Source organism: Rhinopithecus roxellana, chromosome 15 (genome assembly GCF_007565055.1).
Source record: "Rhinopithecus roxellana isolate Shanxi Qingling chromosome 15, ASM756505v1, whole genome shotgun sequence".
Classification (NCBI taxonomy): Eukaryota; Metazoa; Chordata; class Mammalia; order Primates; family Cercopithecidae; genus Rhinopithecus; species Rhinopithecus roxellana.
The window spans coordinates 12009878-12027742 of NC_044563.1; the positions used below are offsets into that span (position 1 = coordinate 12009878).

General features: G+C 56.2%; 1 protein-coding gene across 1 annotated transcript; it reads right to left on the bottom strand.

Annotated features, from left to right (window-relative positions):
* Positions 1 to 959: 959 nt before the first annotated feature.
* Positions 960 to 15658, bottom strand: PYGM (glycogen phosphorylase, muscle associated). Its single transcript, XM_030917892.1, has 20 exons — positions 13972 to 15658; positions 12846 to 12947; positions 12680 to 12758; positions 12489 to 12592; positions 12018 to 12149; positions 9685 to 9796; positions 9511 to 9593; positions 8931 to 9074; positions 8492 to 8584; positions 8117 to 8263; positions 7755 to 7918; positions 7314 to 7428; positions 6645 to 6746; positions 6161 to 6308; positions 5818 to 5876; positions 5547 to 5688; positions 4597 to 4804; positions 1794 to 1928; positions 1492 to 1558; positions 960 to 1379 (listed from the first exon to the last, which is right to left on the bottom strand). The coding sequence occupies exons 1-20, from the start codon at positions 14212 to 14214 to the stop codon at positions 1230 to 1232; spliced, it is 2529 nt and encodes an 842-aa protein (XP_030773752.1). The 5' UTR covers positions 14215 to 15658; the 3' UTR covers positions 960 to 1229.
* Positions 15659 to 17865: the final 2207 nt, after the last annotated feature.

The window sequence follows — 17865 nt, forward strand, 5'->3', positions numbered from 1 at the left end:
AGAAGGGCCTGTGGGGAGCGAGGAATGAAATTGTGGCTACCTGGAGACGTGGCCTTGATGTCTGGGCATGGGGGTGGGGGGCCCAGTTCACACAGGAGGAACGGGGCCCCGGAAGCCTGGCTTCCCACAGGGCCGAATGGAAAGGGGCAGCCGCATGTGGCGGTGGGTTCTCCGCAGCTTGGAGACTGGGGGCCTGGATGCCTGGCCAGCAGGGAGGAACTTGGGAGGGGCAGCCGCAGGCGGTTGGGGTCCCCACTAGCCGGGCCTAGGAGAGCGGGTAACGGTTTCCGGCCATTTGGCTTCACACACTCACTGTGAAACCACCGACCCCAAACCTCCCTTCCGAGGCGTGCCCCTCCCAGCCTCGGAGCGGGGGAACCAGGACCGCCCCCGCACCTCAGTCTTGGTATTGTAAGACCTAGAAACAGGCCCTTTCTGTTCCTTAGTTTCCCCATAATGAGGGGGTGACATGGCCTAGCCTAGGCGGTCTGCGAGTGTTCACTGCCCTAACACTCCCCCGACTTTGGATCGAGCGCAGCCACCTGCTAAGAGACCCTTAAACGCCGCAGTAGGGCGGGGCTAAGGGCGGAGCCAAGAAGGCGCCGAGCATCCTCTGCTTTCTCCCCCTCCTGGGTCTTGCCCTCGGCAGCGTGGATCCTCCATGGTCCGGGAGGCCTCAGCCCGAGTCCGGGCGGGCCCCACCCAGACAGACGCCCCGCCCCCGGCCAGCTAGGCAGGCCGCTGACCTAGTATGGACACGGCACTGGAAAGAGAGGCGTGGAGGGTGACGCCAGGAAAGGGGCTGGAGAGGCCTAGGCCCCGCCCCCACGGGGTCGCCCCCTCCACCTCCCACCACCGCCCCTGCCCTGGGACGCACCTGCCAAGGGTGGAGGATAAGGGGGTGATTGCGCGGCTGCTGTTGAGCCCGCCAAAAGCTAAAAATATTTCCCAACAACAAGAAGGACGCTCCCAAGGAGAATCAGTTTATTGGGGAGTGGGTGCAGTTGGTCAGACCCCATAAATTGGAGGGGACCGGGAGCCCGAGGATGGAAGGGGGCCCGTGTCCTTAGTCACGCTGGACACTGGGACATTGAGAGTGGGGAAAATGAGACTTCCAGGAGGGGGCTTAGAGATCTAACTCCAGTACCCCACCCTCTGCATGAGGCGCTGGGGCTGGCCCAGGGGATTCTGACAGGCTCAAGGGCTGGTTTCGGGTCTGGACTGGAGGCTCAGATGGCCTCATCCGGGGCTGGCAGGCGCTGGCGGGAAGGCTCCACACCCCAGATCTCCCGGGCATACTGGGCAATGGTGCGGTCACTGGAGAACTTGCCAGAGGTGGCTATGTTCCGGATCACCATCCGCGTCCACTCTCTTGGGTTCTGCAGGTCAAAGGGAAGCTCTGGTTCACTCTGCTGGCAGGATCTCCACCTTTTGCCTCATCCCAACCAGGGCCAGGAAAGCCCTGCCAACCCCTGGCCCAGGACCCCTCACCTTGTACAAAGCACTGACTTTCTCCTGGCATTTAATGTAGTCTTCATAATCTGCGAAGACTTTAAACCTGGAGGGGAAAGGGTAGGCATGTGCTATTCCTTTAGGGGCTAGGTTAAGTTCTATGAGGTCAAGGGCCAAGCCTGCGCTGTCCCAGTGGACAGCTGGGGACCTGGAGGGTCATGCTGCTTCCAAAGGTTCCTGGCTTCAACTGCCAGGACCCCTGTCCAGCTTCCCCACCACAAACCTGAGCCTCGATCCACCCAGCAGCCCCACCTGCGTGATTCCCAGGCCAGCCAGCTCACCGGTCATGGTGCATAAGCATATTGACAATGTCCTTGAACAGGTCGGGCTGTTTGGGGGAGAAGAAGCCACTGCTCAGCTGCTCAATGACCTGCCGAAGCTCAGGAATGCGGTCATAGTACTCCTGGGCATTGTACCTGCCAGGACAGAGCTGCAGTCAGCTACCCAGAAAGGGGTTCCTGGCTCTTCTTCCAGAGAAAAGCTGAGAAGTCCCATGCCCCAGGGTCAAAACCCAGGCCCAGCCTGCTGCTCCCCAGGGCTGCCACACACACCCCAGAGGGCCTCCCTGCAACTTCCCTTCTCTGCTCAGCTTTTCATTCCTCCTTTGTGAATGAGGAAACTGAGGCCCAGAGGATACACAAAGCTAAGTGTTAGAGCCAAGGCCCCCGAACAAGCCCTTTTCCTTCCACATGCCACTGCTGTCTCTTAACCGGTTTGTTTGCTCCAAAATGGCTTTTCTCCTCCAGTACCCAAGTCCACATCTGGCCTTGCCCTCGGACTGCAAGAGCAGCTAACAGGTACAACCCTTCAACTGGGCTGGGCACGGTGGCTCATGCCTGTAATCCCAGCACTTTGGGAGGCTGAGGGGGGCAGATCATCTGAGGTCAGGAGATCAAGACTAGCCTGACGAACATGGTGAAACCTGGTCTCTACAAAAATACAAAAAGTAGCCGGGTGTGGTGGTGTGTGTCTGTAATCCCAATTGTTCCTCGGGAGGCTGAGGGGGAAGAATCACTTGAACCCGGGAGGCAGAGGTTGCAATGAACCGAGATCATGCCATTGCACTCCAGCCTGGGCAACAGAACGAGACTCCTTCTCAAGAAAAAAAAAAAAAAAAAAAAAAGATAACCCTTCAGCTGAGCCTCAGCGCCCTCACCACGGCTCAAAGTGCTCCACAGGCCAGTGTCAAACCTTAACCCTTCCAATCAGAAACCAGTGCTCCCCACAAAGTCTCTAATCCCTGTCCCCTCATGCGACTCTCAGGCGACTCTCCCTGCATTACGGTGTCAGCCCCCACAGTGGTCCCCCATCTGCCGCCTCCAGCACTGTCTCCATCCTGCAGCCAGAGGGTTCTTCTAGGCCTAGTTCTGAGCATGGGGGACCGCGATCACAACATCTCACAGCTCCCTCCTGCCCATGGGACAGCCAGCTTTCTAGTGAAGCCTCACAGGAGAAACTCCTTTCAGTGTTTAATGCCAACTCTGGGAAGCTGTTGTGGGAGTGTAAACTGGGAGAAACTTTCTGGAAAGCAGTTTGGCAATCTGTATCAAGAGCCTTAAGAACTCATACTTTTTAACTCAGAAATATTGCCTTTCCGATAATTATCTTAAGGAAGTCGTCAGATGTGGACGTAGATGTTAAAAGGTTGTTCATCACAATAATATTTAACAAACTGGAAATCAACCTCAGTGTCCAGCCATATGGAATTGATTAAATAAGTTGTGACATGCTCATAGGATGGAATGTTATACAAACATTTAAAATATTTTCGAAGACTAATAACATGGAAAATCTCTCTCCAGGATTCAAGCAGGCCGCGGTGGCTCATGCCTGTAAACCCAGGACTTTGGGAAGCCGAGGCAGGCGGATTACTTGAGGTCAGGAGTTCCAGACCAGCCTGGCCAACATGGTGAAACCCCATCTCTACAAAACTACAAAAATTAGCTGGACGTAACGGTGGATGCCTGTAATCCCAGCTACTCGGGAGGCTGAGATGAAAGAATCACTTAAACCTGGGAGGCGGAGGTTGCAGTGAGCCAAGATCATGCCATTGCACTCCAGCCTAGGTGACAGAGTAACTCTGTCTCAAAAAAATAAAAATAAATAGGCCAGGCGCAGTAGCTCACCCCTGTAAGCCCAGCACTTGGGAGGCTGAGGCGGGTGGATCACGAGGTCAGGAGATATAGACCATCTTGGCCAAAATGATGAAACCCCGTCTCTACTAAAAATACAAAAATTAGCCAGGCGTGGTGGCAGGCACCTGTAGTCCCAGCTACTCAGGAGGCTAAGGTTGCAGTGAGCCAAGATCATGCCACTGCACTCCAGCCTGGGCAACAAGAGCAAAACTCCATCTCAAAAAAAAAAAAAATAGGCCGGACATGGTGGCTCACGCCTGTAATCCCAGCACTTTGGGAGGCTGAGGCAGGTGGATCACAAGGTCAGGAGATCAAGACCATCCTGGCTAACACGGTGAAACCCCATCTCTACTAAAAATACAAAAAATTAGCCAGGCGTGGCGGCAGGTGCCTGTAAGTCCCAGCTACTCGGGAGACTGAGGCAGGAGAATGGCGTGAACCCAGGAGGCGGAGCTGCTTGCAGTGAGCTGAGATCATGCCACTGTACTCCAGCCTGGGTGACAGAGCGAGACTCCATCTCAAAAAATAAATAAATAAATAAAAATAAAATAAAAACAAATTTTTTTAATGTAATGCCAGGATAATGTCTCCTCTGAAGAACTGTTTCTGACCATAGGCCCCTTGTAACTACTGTGCCCATATTTCCCTTTTGCCCATGACTTCCAGGGAGCAAGGATTTTTTTACTTCCATTTCCCAAACAATATTATCTCTTAGGGTTGGTATAATATTCTCTTCCTTTTCCTTTGGTTCTGTGTTACTTCTTTCTTTTCCCATTTCATTAAGCTTATTTGCTGTAAGCACCCTCTAAAGTTTCCCAGAATCCTGCTGGCCATGACCAAGACCTTGCTGGGCCTGAACCAGTCTTTCCAGACATGCCTCTTGCTCCCAGCACCACCCTCGAGCAGCCACACCTGAGTGTCTTTTGCCCGTGAACCCTGACCCCCATACCCTCTTTGGTCAAGCTTATCCACATCCTCCACCCGCATGCCAAAGATGAAGAAGTTTTCCTCTCCAGCCTCTTCTGCCATCTCCACATTGGCCCCGTCCATGGTGCCAATGGTCAGAGCCCCGTTGAGCATGAACTTCATGTTGCCGGTGCCTGAGGCCTCAGTGCCCGCAGTGGAGATCTGCTCAGAGAGGTCTGCAGCTGGGATCACTGTGGGGTGGCAGGAGGGGGACAAGTCAACTCAGGGAAGACCCTCACACCAGCTGGGGACTCTCGGATTAGGCTGGCCCCAGGCATAGCCGGACTCATAGTCGCTCCACCCCAAACTCCCAGTCTTCACCAGCTAAGCCTGCCTCTCACACCGCACCCCCACTGTCCTCCACCTCTTGTTGATTCTTTACCATCTAGGTCCAACCTGGATTTCCCCACCTTGCAGATTTGAAGGTAATTTCACCGTGTACTGCCTGAAAGCCCACCATTAGAGGGCATCCTCATGGGGTTTTTGCTTTGTTTTGTTTTGTCTTGTTTTGCTTTTTGAGATGGAGTTCTGCTTTTGTTGCCTAGGCTGGAGTGTAGTGGCGCAATCTCAGCTCACTGCAACCTCCGCCTCCCAAGTTCAAGTGATTCTCCTGCTTCAGCCTCCCGAGTAGCTGGGATTATAGGTGCCCGCCACCACGCCCGGCTGATTTTTGTATTTTTAGTACAGATGGGGTTTCACCATGGTGGCCAGGCTGGTCTTGAACTCCTGACCTCAGGTGATCCACCCACCTTGGCCTCCCAAAGTGCTGGGATTATAGGCGTTGGCCACCACGCCCGGCTTCCTTGTGGTTTAAGCATTGCCCTCTCCAGATTCTTCTTTCAAGTACAAGTATCCCAGGAAGAGATGACTGATGCCTCTTCCTGAGACTGAACTAGTCAGAGCCTCCCTAGGGTCCCTGTTGGCAGCACCCACCTTTCTCGGCCAGTGAGACTCGGTAGTTCTCCAGGAAGATGACACGGAGGCGGTCACCCACTGTCGGGTCATGGTTGACCACATCCCCGATGGCTGTGATGAGTCTGATGATCATCTTGGCCATGTGGTACCCAGGTGCAGCCTGAGGGGACAAAGTCTGGGGTCAACTCTACTGCCTGGCCCCCACCCCCTATCCTGCAACTCAGCCGGGCTGACCTCAACCTGGATATATCAAAGGATGGGAGCCCAGGGCTGGAGCCTGGCTTCTCACCTTCCCTCCAATCATCACAGTCCGAGGCACAAAAAACTTATTGGGCTCCCTCTTGATGCCTGTGGAGAAACGAGAGGGATCCAGTAGGCCTACTTTTCCCTCTGGGTAGTAGCTCCTGACAGAGGCTGGGCTCGGAGACAGTAGGCCTGACTCAGAAAATCACTTGCTATGTGAGTGTCACTTTCCCCTCTCTGAGCCTCAGTTTGCCCATCTGTGAAATGGGGATAATTCCATGCCCCGAGAGTAGTCCCAAGGCCAAAGGAGATGTTGGGTGGGCAGTATGTACTATGCCTCAGGAACACGGGGGAGCCCTGAGAGACAGGGTAGAGTGGCTGCCACTCACGATTATACAGGGTGATGACATGGAGGCAGTTGAGGAGCTGTCGTTTATATTCGTGAATCCGCTTCACCTGGATGTCGAAGAGTGAGTTGGGGTTGATGTGGACTTTGTATTCCCTCTCTAGGTAGGCAGCAAACTTCAACTTGTTTTCCTGGAGGCAGAGACAGGGAAGGGCTCACCAACAGGCCACAGCCTCAGGAAATCCTACAGTCCACACTCCATTCATTCAGCCCCAGAAGGATGGCTGCCAGGAGGCTCACTGGCTACTTCTGTCCACTCCCGCACCAGTGTAGACATTGCTAATCAACGTCAGCACTGTTCACATGAGGTCAGATGATGCCTTCCCACCGCAGACTCCAGCCAACTTCCACCAATGGCCTGGGCTGGCAGGAGAGATGAGCTCTATTTGCCACACCTGACCCAGACATCTGGCCCCCTCCAGCGCTCTCCACACAGCACAGCTGTAACACGTTGCAGCTCTCCCCACCTGTTTCACTTTGGCCACATCCCGAATGAAAGCTTCATCATCCACAAAGGAGAGCAATTTGCGCAGCTGGTCCAGGTCGGAGATGAAGTCCTCCCCGATGCGCTGTGGGAAGATGGCTCTCAGCCAAGCCCATCCCCCTGTCCTCCCTCCTCTCAACACAGAAGGGACCGTTTCCAGGTCGGCCAAGCCCCCTCCACCCAGCAGGCTGCTCTGGGGGGCCCTCCCAGCCCCTCCTCCTCCAGCCTCCCAGATGGGGCACGGGGCATCCATGCACCTTCCTCCCCTCCCGTCCTTGAGCTCTGATGGCTGACCCCATCTGACCCCAGCAGGCCTTCCTGGCTTCCTGGCCTTTTCCTGATGCCAGCATGACCTTGCGCCTTCCCTACCAGATATCTGCCCCCTTCCAGGCTCACTTCAGATGTGACCCATGGATGACTACCTCCATTAGACTGTGACCTCTGCTGGGTTCACCTCCACAGCCAGGGCCTCCATTAGCACACAGAGCACCCTCATGCAAATAAGATGGTGTCCCTCCTCCAGGCGGATGCGAGGCTTGGGGAACACAGTTCAGGAGGGATTTCAGCCTCAGTGAATCACCTACACGACCATACCCAGCTGATCCCTGCAGGGACCCATGTTGACTCTGCTGGCCCTATGGTGGCCTCTCACCTCAGCAATGACCTCTGCCAGCCCGGGGTTACACAGAACCAGCCAGCGCCGAGGGGTGATGCCGTTGGTCTTATTCTGGAACTTATGAGGCTCCAGCTCATAGAACTCTTTGAAGCTGCAGGATGAGGTTGGACGAAGGTCACCACTCGCCCCTGTACGATGAAGGCCTCTGCCCTGGGGCCCCTACCCTGGTGTCTTGCTGAAAGGGGATGCAGGGAATGCAGACCTGGGGAAGGCTGGGGGTGCTGTGTGTAAGAGGGGATCATCTCAGGACAGGGTGGCACTGGAAGGGGCTGCTGTGCTTGTAAGAATGACACCACCTGTGAAAGGCGCCAGAAGCCAGAGAACAGAGAGCGGTCGGTGAAGGGCGGGGCTTCTTGTGACAGGGGCGTGGAGTGGGTGGGGCCTAGAGAGGGGCGGGGTCTGCAAAGCGGGGCTCACATGGTCTTCTTGAGGATCTCGGAGTGGATGCGCGCCACGCCGTTGACAGCGTGCGAACCCGCGATGCACAGGTGTGCCATGTTGATGCGCTTCACCGCGCCCTCCTCCACCAGCGACATGCGCCGCAGCCTGTCTATGTCCCCTGGGAATGTGGCTGCCACCCGCTGTGCCCAGAGAGCCCAGAGCTAGTACCACACCCAGAAACCCCAGTCCCCAGTCCCCAGCCCCATACCCTCAGAGCTCTGCCCAGAGCCCCCACTGCCCCAGAGTCTCAGGGCCCTGGCTGGACGCCCCAACTCCCAGGCCCAGACTGGGTGTCTTCCCCCTCACCCCCACAGTGTCCCCCAAGCCTCCTGACTCACGTTGAGGAAGCGCTGGTTGATCTCGTAGATGATCTGGAGGTGCCGCGGCAGCAGCGTCTCCAAGAGGTGCACCGGCCAGCGCTCCAGGGCCTCGGGCAGCACCGTGTGGTTGGTGTAGGCACAGGTCCTCACTGTCACATCCCATGCCTGGCACACAGATGGGCAGTCAGGATGCTGACCTCAGCCCAGTGGGTCTCCTCACACACTATGCAGCTCAGTGGGTCCCCCCACACTGCAGTGCCAGGTTCCAGGATGGTCCCTCTGGCCTCAGGCTCCAATCTGTTCACTCCACTCATATCCTCCCACGTTCCCAAACTGGGAAGGGAACTCTGAAGCGGAGAGCATCAGATGGGGCAGAGGGGCCCTGAAGCCCACCTTATCCCAGTCCATCCGCTCCAGGTCCACCAGGATCCTCATCAGCTCGGGGATGGCCAGGGAGGGGTGGGTGTCATTGAGCTGGATGGCCACCTGGGGTAGGGGGAGAAGTCAGTCTGGGCTCCAAACCACATTCCATGCTATGGTCACTGTCCTGTGCCATTTGGAGGCCCCCAGAGAGCCCAGCACGGTTCTGTGACTGGGCTGTGGGCAGAGGCAGGCAGGCGCTCACGGGGTTGGGAGGAATGGGGGAGTGGGGCAGGAGGAGGAGGGAAGTCCAGGTTATGAGACTGTGGATTGTGGATCCTGAGCAACTGACCCTCCCACACCCCCATCCTCCACTCCCTTATCTATTACATGGGGCAGGCAGGCTGAGGCTGGAGGGAGAGGCCTGGCACACACTGTCCGGTCACAGAGGCACCCTCCATGCTCATGCTACCTTATCTGGGAAGGCATCGAAGTTCGTGCGCACGGGATCCCGGCAGCCGAACTTGGAGGACTTGAAACGACGGATGATGTCCTGGAGGGTGGCGGCCACCACGAAATACTCCTGCTTCAGCCGCAGCTCCTTCCCTTCGAAGAACTGGGCACAGCACGAGGCAGCGTGAGTCAGGGTGGTGGGGGCGTGGCCTAAAGCTGCAGTGGGTGTGGCCAGGAGGGACTCCCACCCATACCGGGACCCCTGAGTCCTGAGCCATCTCCCTCTCTGGGACCCAGGGGCCTTTCCTCCACCAAGAACTAGTGGCGAGAGACAGTGTCAGGAAGAGGTGCACAAGAACTGAGTGTGTTGTGGGTGTCACCAGGGAACAGCCCCTCCAAAGTGCCCTTCGCTAACCCACTTTCCTCAGGACTCAGGTGTCCTTGCACTCAAAAGACTTGAGGTGGGGGTACAGGATGCACAAGGCCAGCAATATGCCCTGGGTGTGACTAGGGCACCAGCAAGTGTCCCTCCCCAGCTCTCCCTGATTCCCGCTCCCAAGGACTCAGGCTTCCAGCCCCCAGCCCAGGGGGTGACGCACATTATCATTGGGGTACAGGACACGAGAGATGTTCTCTGCCAAGTTTCGGTCCAACACAGCCTGGATGTAGCCACCGACGTTGACTGAGGGACGAAAGTGGGGACAGGGTAAGGCCTGTGCTGGGCGTGGCCAGCGGGCAGGCTGGGGCTGCTGGCTACCAGTGGATGAACTCACAGTCCTTGAGGTTGAAGTCATTGGGAGCCTTGGCAGACCAGAGGCGCATGGTGTTGACAACGTTGTTGCGATAGCCGGGCACGGGCGTATCGTAGGGCATGGCCAGTACCACCTGTGGGGGCAATCCTGTCAGGAGCTGGCCAGCCCGGGCAATTGCCTCCCTCCCCTTAGGGCTGGGAATCAAGACTTTATCCCTGCACTCTGCAGACACAGGCTCTCATCCTGACACTAGCATCGACGAGCTGGGTAACCATGAGCAAAGCCCATAGTCTCCCTGGACCTCATCTAGAGCAAAGACACCCCCAACACCTCCCCGACACCCATAAGCCCTGCCTGGGCAGACGGTGGTGAGGAGAATGGAAGGAGGCAGGTGATAAGCCCGGAGCCCAGGAGGGGCTCTGTTGGCGACCACTCTGCTGCGATGGGGGCTGGGCTGGCCAGCCTGGCCTGAGCAAAAGCTAGAGGACACTGTGGATTCATGAGAGGGGTCGGGAAACCCAGGGCCAGGCTGAAGGGGTCACAGAGGTCAAGTTCATCCAAAGGTCTCATGTCTGGTTGACCACAGGGCTAATTCACGGTGACTAATTCTGCCCCGCCTTCCATAACTAGCAAACATCAGTAATTGTCTGCTACCACGGTGCAAGGGGTACATTCACTCCTCCAAGGGAGCCCTTTTAAGGGGCATCGCCCTCCCTCCCCACACTCAGTCACCCTGATTGGAGCAGGGTGGGAGCTGACACACAGAAAGGGGAGGGACCCATCCCCAAGCACACAGCTAGGCTGGCAGCACCAGAGGGAGCCAGGTGTCCTGCCTTCCAGCCACAGCCACTTGTGCCAGCTGCCATGTGCACCTGGCATGGACTGCCAGCAGCCCCCACTGCATCTTAACCTGGATGACAGCAAACAAATGCTCAGTTCTGAAAGCCTAGTGGTTTATCTGCAGCCCATCTGGGGGGTGATGACCTGAAGCTTCCAGCAGGAAGATTGCCTGAACTGGGATGTTTTTTGTTTGTTTTTGAGATGGAGCCTCACTCTGTTGCCCAGGCTGGAGTGCAGTGGCACTATCTTGGCTCACTGCAACCTCCGCCTCCCAGATTCAAGCAATTCTCTGGCTTCAGCCTCCTGAGTGGCTGGGATTACAGGCACGTGCCACCATGCCTGGCTGATGTTTTTGTGTTTTTAGTAGAGACTGGGTTTCACCATATTGGTCAGGCTGGTCTTGAACTCCTGACCTCAGGTGATCCACCTGCCTTGGCCTCCCAAAGTGCTGAGATTACAGGTGTGAGCCACCATGCCCGGCCTAAACTGGGATTTGGACGCCTGGTTTGGTTTTAAGGTTTTCAGTTTTTTGTCTTTTTGATTTTTGAAACAGAGTCTCACTCTGTCACGCAGGCTGGAGTGCAGTTGTGCAATCATAGCTCACTGCAGCCTTGAAATCCTGGACTCAAATGATCCTCCCACTGAAGCCTCAGAGTAACTGGGACTACAGGCATGCACCAGCACCCTGGCTAATTTTTAAATTTTTTTATTTGAGACGAGGTCTGGCTCTGTCACCCAGGCTCCTGGGCTCCAGCAGTTCTCCCACTTCGGCCACCTGAGTAGCTGGGACTACAGGTGCACACCATCATGCCCGGCTAACTTTTGTATTGTTTGTAGACAGATTGGCCCTGTTGCCCAGGCTGGTCTCGAACTCCTGAGCTCAAGCAATCTGCCCACCTTGACCTCCCAAATTGCTGGGATTACAGGTATGACCCACTGCCCCAGTCTATTTTTTTTTTTTTTTTTAATTTTTTGTAGAGACAGGGTCTCTCTATGTTGCCCAGGCTGGTCTTGAAATCCTGAACTCAAGCCATCCTATCGCCTCGGCCTCCTGAAGTGCTGGGATTACGGGCATGAGTCACTGTGTCCAGATTTGGTTTGGTCTCAGGATTCCTCTAACTTGCTGTGTGGTGAGTGAATTCTTTTCAGAAGGTCCCAATTTTCTCCTGTCCCCCTTTCTGGGCTGCTGCTATCAAGATGTTCAGGGCAGACTCAAGTCACCAAGATGGTCCTTTGATAAATCTCATGGTGTGTAGTGGAGCCAGGTCATGGGGAGACACTGGGGGAGCAGGGCAGCCTCTCTCCCCTTCCAGGCTCAGTACTTAGACTGGCTCCCCTGTGTCCCTGTATCCAGTCTTTCCTGGCTTCAGCTGTGTGACTTTGAGTAAGTCACTTAACCTCTCTGAGTCTCAGCATCCTCAGTTGTAAAATACACTGGGTCCTGCTTCCTCTCTGGGCTTCCTTCTCTTCCCTCCCCTTCTCTGAGCTCCCCCGACCCCCAGCTTCATCCTTACCTGTGTGTCCACCCACTTGGCACCCTGGCTGGTGTGCTCCACATGGCCGTAGAAGTGCACAGGTAGTGTGAACTCGGGACGGGCCTTCTCCCAGGGGTTGCCGTAGCGAAGCCAGTCATCAGCCTCCTCCATCTGCACCCAAGGCAGGTCAGGGAGAAAGGCCAGCAGTATCAGTGCAGGCATTCACACCACAGTGCACGGTGGGGCAGGGCAGGGGCTGTGGGCCCGTGTACCCTACACAGTATAAGTTAGGGGCTCTGAGGTCGGCCCCTGGTCTGCTGGGCTATCCAGTGGGACATGGACCACCTGTTTCAGGGACACCAGCTGGCTTTGGGTTGGGGGGTGGGGAGCAGCAAGGATGCTTTCCACAGAGCTTGGGGGGCCGTTTCGGACCTATTCAGAGATAATAAACAAGTGGGGGTCTTCCTCATCCTGACTAGACCCCACAAGGTTAGAGCCAAGGCTGCTCACCTGCCAGCCTCCAGAGATCTTCTGGTTAAAAATCCCAAACTCATAGCGAATCCCGTAGCCATAGGCGGCCAGGCCCAGTGTTGCCATGGAGTCGAGAAAGCAGGCTGGGGGTGTGCAGGGAGGCAGGTGTCAGGGACCCAGCACGGAGGACCCCATTGGCCCGCTCCACCCTCATGGCCCTGTCCACTTACCTGCCAGCCGGCCCAGGCCCCCATTGCCCAGCCCCGCATCCTCCTCAATTTCCTCCAGCTCCTCCATGTCCAGGCCCAGCTGGAGGGGTGAGGGTGACAGTGGTCAGGGTCAAGTGTCAGCAGGGGAATCCCCCAGTCCCCATGGCTTGCCCCACCCCACACACACCTGGTAGGTGGCCTCGTCACAGGCATTCTCTAAGGCCAGGTTCACCATGGTGTTCTGTAGCGTCCGTCCCATGTAGAATTCCAAAGACAGGTAGTAGATCCTCTGCCCAGAGAGACGGATGGGCAGGGAATGGGGTCAGGGCCACACACCAACACTCAGCCAGACCCAGCCACACCTGGACCTCTGGCCTGCCTGCCCTGCTCAGCAGTCCCATCCCTGTCCCCAATTTGTTTCTCCCTGTCTCAGGCTTTGGGGCCCAACGGGTAAGGTTCTGGTCCCAGTATTCCTCTGACTTTGAACAAATCACTCTCTTTGGCTTCAGTTTCCTCATCTGGGAAATGGCGCTGGCCATACCCACTTCAGGGACTGAGGTGCTCAGGAGAGTGGGAACCCCTTCCCCCTGCACACACGCCCCCGCACAGCCCAGCAGGGCGCCAGGACATGCAAAAGCGCCTCCAAGAGCTCCCCAGGAGGGCAAGGCCAAGGCCCAGAGAAAAAGGTCATTTGCTCAAGGTCACACAGTGGCTAGAGACTGGGCTAGAGACTGTCACCTCCCATCCTTGCACTGCCCAGTTCCCCTTGGCCTTCAAGCCTCAATCCCAAGGAGACCCAGAGGCACCAGAAACTAGGATGCTGCCAGTGCCTGGTCTCCTGGTTGCCTGGGTCCCCTTCTGGGCCCCGTCTGCCTGCCCCTCCCCCACTCCCCACCGAGGGGTGTCAGGTTGCTGACATTTACCAGTGACCCCACCGGACACTTGATCTCTGCCACCTGAGCTGCCCCAGCCCCTCCTGCTGCACAAGCACACCACGCATACATGCAGCAACTGACATGTCCTTCCACCTGGGCCCAGCCAGGCCACAGGTGCCATCCTGCCCACCAGCACCCCCTCCAACCTTCTCCGAGTGGGCACTTTTGCAGCCAGACCACCTGCTCAGAGCTCCCTGACCCCCAGCCCCGCCCCAGGTTTCTCCCTCAGATTGTCCCAGCACCACTTGTGCCTGGCACCCCTGGATTCTCCAACCCCAAGAACCTAGAGTGACGAGGGGCAGCCACTTATATCAAGATCCCCAGCTCCCTGGCAGTGCCTCCATCCCATACCCCCACCCCAGGTGTCCCCAGCAGCACCTTGGGGTCCTTCTCGTAGTAGTGTTGCTGCGTGCGGATCCAGCGTCCCACGAGGTGGTCACGCACGGTATGGGCCAGCGCAAAGTAGTAGTCTCGTGGGGTGGCCACATTGCGGTCCTTTACGAGTGTGAAATGCAGGTGCCGGTTGAAGTTCTTTTTCAGCTCAGTCACATTCTCCACGCCGGCCAGGCCACGCACACTGATTTGCTTTCTTTTCTCCTGGTCTGACAGGGGCCGGGACATGGCTGCAGGAGGGCGGGCCGGATTGGACTGATGGTGGAGGGGACGGCAGCCTCAGCACTGCCTCCAGCCAGGGAGTAGAGCTCCCCAGCCTCAAGGGGATTTAAAGCCTGGCTCTGGGCAGCACGCCCCGCCTCCCCTGCAATGGGAGGGTCTTGGCCTGGCAGCTCAGGGAGCTATTTTGAGGGTAAAGGAAGGAGAGCAGAGGGGAGGGAGAGGTGAGCTCCACTTGGGCCGCCAAGACTGGCCTGGCTTGTTCACAGGCCTGTGCTGACCCACTTCCTCCAGGCCTTGCACACGGGTCTTCTGTCCCTTGTCCCTGCCTTTTGCAGGGTTGGATACAAGAAAGAGCAGGCAGAGTGCTGGATCGGCTAGCTGTCTGTCAGTGGCTGAACCAGGATGGGAGGCCATGTGTTGTGGTAAAAGGAACCAGGACCTCCTGCAGGCTGCGGTGCAGGAGCCAAGTCAGTGTCTCCTTACAGAAAAGGTGCAACTAGCAGAATGTCTTCAAGACAGGGGGCCCTTCGAGAAAGGGGCCCACGACCCTGGTGGTGTGAGGGAGGTTGTGTGAGGCAGGGCCACAGCCCTCACTCCACCCCCACTGAAACTGAGCAGCTCTGGGCTCCCCTGTTGCTGTCCCTCAAGGAGCTCTGAAGTGACCTTTTGGAGAGGGATGCTCAGGTTACAGGCCAGCATTGGCGGGAGGCCGCTAGCCTGCAGCACGGGGCCCTGGGAACTGTAGTCCTGTAGGCCCTCGGGGGTGGGAGAAACTGAGGCATTCCCCACCCCGTCATCATACTGGTTGATGACAGTAAGTTCTCCCTATGATTCCACTGCTTAGGAAGTTATTGGAGGCCTTCTCTCACTCCTTCCTGCCACTTGGGGCCACACTCTGGATAGGGATTTTGTGAACCAGCTCTGTGACCTGGCCTATAAAATGGGTGCCTAATCTGTACCTCGGGGACCTCACCCCATTCGTGTGCAGAGCCCCACAGCTTCGGGCCCTTCCCTGGAGGCTTTGGCTATCCTCCCATTCCATGCTTTGTCCTGGCCCCAGCACTGACTTGCTGTGTGACCTCAAGTTTGTTGCTTTACCTTTCCGAGCTTTGGATTCCTTCATCAAATTTAAAGTCTCCAATGAGAAAAAAAAAAACCCTGCCTCTCAGCTGCTGCCTCCTCATCTTGTGAGGGCAGGCTTTGGAACCTGCTGTTCTTTAAGCAAAAGGAACCAGGACCTTGTGCTAGTTCAAAGGCTGTCTGGGCCTCCCGGGTGGTGGGCCAGTGGAGGGGAAGAGCTGGGTTTCTGTTCTGAGGGCAGGCAGCAGGTCAAAAGCCTGGACAGCTGCAGGATACTATTGAGAGCCTGGTTCAGGGAAGGCCAAGCTGTTTCTGAGAACTTTTTTGAGATGGAGTTTCATTCTTGTTGCCCAGGTTAGAGTGCAATGGCATGATCTCAGCTCACTGCAACCTCCGCCTCCTGGGTTCAAGCAATTCTGCCTCAGCCTCCCAAGTAGCTGGGATTACAAGCAACCGCCACCATGCCCAGCTAATTTTTGTATTTTTAGTAGAGACGGAGTTTCACCATGTTGGACCAGGCTGGTCTGGAACTCCTGACCTCAGGTGATCCGCCCACCTTGGCATCCCAAAGTGCTGGGATTATAGGCATGAGCCCCAGCGCCCAGCCTCTGATCACCTTCTGAGCCACGGCAGACGCAGCCCTGGAATCACTGGCTTAGTATGTGGGCCAAACTGCAACTCCTACAGAGGTCTCCAGACTCCCAAGCCCTGCTCTACCCCTGCCCCCAAAAGGCACGGCACACTGTCTTCTGTAGTGCCTGCCACATTTCCAAGTAGAGAAAAAAGATCGGGAAAAAAACACCAAAATGCACCTCCACAGACACAGGGACGCAAACAACTTTTTCTTACATTTTTCTCTAATTTCCAATTTCTTTAAGAAGTGTTCCATAAACCATTAAAAAACAATGCTGGCCGGGCGCGGTGGCTCACGCCTGTAATCCTAACACTTTGGGAGGCCAAGGCGGGTGGATCTTCTGAGGTTAGGAGTTTGAGACCAGCCTGACCAGCGTGGCGAAACCGTCTCTACTAAAAATACAAAAATTAGCCGGGCATGGTGGCACATGCCTATAATCCCAGCTACTCAGGAGGCTGAGGCAAGAGAATCACTTGAGCCCGGGAGGCAGAGGTTGCAGCGAGCTGAGATCGCCACTACACACCAGCCTGGACAACACAGCGAGACTCTTGTCTCAAAACAAACAAAAACGCAATGCTGGCAGCTGTCGGGTCTCTTCCCCTTTCACAGCTTGCACCCCAGCCTCAGCTCCTGGGCCTCGTCCCTATCCTCCACTAAGCACAGCTTGGACTCCAGCTTGGCCTGGCATCCAAGGTTCTTCACAGCCCACACTTGTCCCTTGGAGGGTTGCTGTGAGTAGAGCTGACTCCTTGGCAGTCCACTGCCAGGCAGGCAGTAGTTAACCATGCTGTCACCTCACAGCCCAATCGTGGCAGCCTGCTTTGGCCACACATACCTTCTTTGCATTGACCCCTATTTTCTGCAAGACTTTCCGTTCCTGCCACTGAGGACCGATCCCCACAGACGATCACATCTTGCAGGCAGGGCAGGCCAAGTTCATTCCAGCCTTCCCCAGCTACCCTCCCCTCTTGCACCTAGGGCGCTTGCTGTCTCATGAACAATTTTACTGGGCAATTTTTAACTTTCTCCAACTACCTTTTCTGTGACTTCTTTCAGTCTTTGTCATGGCATCACTCCCCACTGTTTCCAGGCTTTGTCCAGGGGTGACACTGCATGCCCCAGCCCCGCATGATCAAACCTGGGCAGCACGATCTCAGATTCTGTTTCCCTGCTTCCTTCACCCCTCCTTAGTGTTGTGTGTGCAGGTTTAATGAGCCCTGAAGCACTTTTACAACCTGAACTCACTCAAGGTTGTTTATGTCTAAGTTTCTAACTAGAAACCCGGCCTCCTTCCTTGGACCAATCATGGGTTTCTCCATAGCCCTTGGCTGAACTTCAGTAACACAGCCCTGAGGCTGACCTTTCCCCACTGGCATTCCTCTTACCAGGCCTTGAGGGACCGGGACAGTGCTGCAACAGCAGCAGAAATGAACGGGGAGGGGGGGGTGGGGGAGGGCGGGGCAAGCACTGCCCTGTCACAGCGTGATGGAGTAAAGGGCTTACTTTCCCACCCCAGGTGTCTTCAGACAGGTGGGCAGGCCTTTCTGTCTCTCTGATTCTGCCACAGAGGCAAATGCTTGCCACGGTTCAGAGGGCCAAGCCTTCCTGCTGTCTCTTCCATTTCAGGGCCTCCAGCACCTTGGAGACTGATGCCTTAGTCAGCCACTTCCTCTCCAAAACCTTAACAAAAGCTGACAGCAGGGAGCAGAGAGAGAGGGAGCACAGGAATGGAGCTGGCCTCGGGGGAGAGACGCGGAGGAGATAGCTGGGCTGTGGTTAAGTCATTTATTGATTTTATTTCTAAAACCCACATAGCGCCACTTTGCCACTTCCAGAGCTTCAAAGAGCTAATTAACCGCCCAATGAGCCCACCAGGGAAACCAAGCTTGTGGGGGAAGCAATGAGGTGAAGCCAAGGTCAAACAGGGTAGCCAGGCCCCAGGC

Excerpts from the sequence above, each read along its gene's own strand:
- PYGM (XM_030917892.1), bottom strand. The coding sequence starts at position 14,214 with ATGTCCCGGCCCCTGTCAGACCAGGAGAAAAGAAAGCAAATCAGTGTG. Across the intron at positions 12,948-13,971 it reads ACTACGAGAAGGACCCCAAG|AGGATCTACTACCTGTCTTT; the intron begins GTGCTGCTGGGG and ends CTCTCTGGGCAG. Across the intron at positions 6,309-6,644 it reads ATGTGGCCAAAGTGAAACAG|GAAAACAAGTTGAAGTTTGC; the intron begins GTGGGGAGAGCT and ends CTCTGCCTCCAG.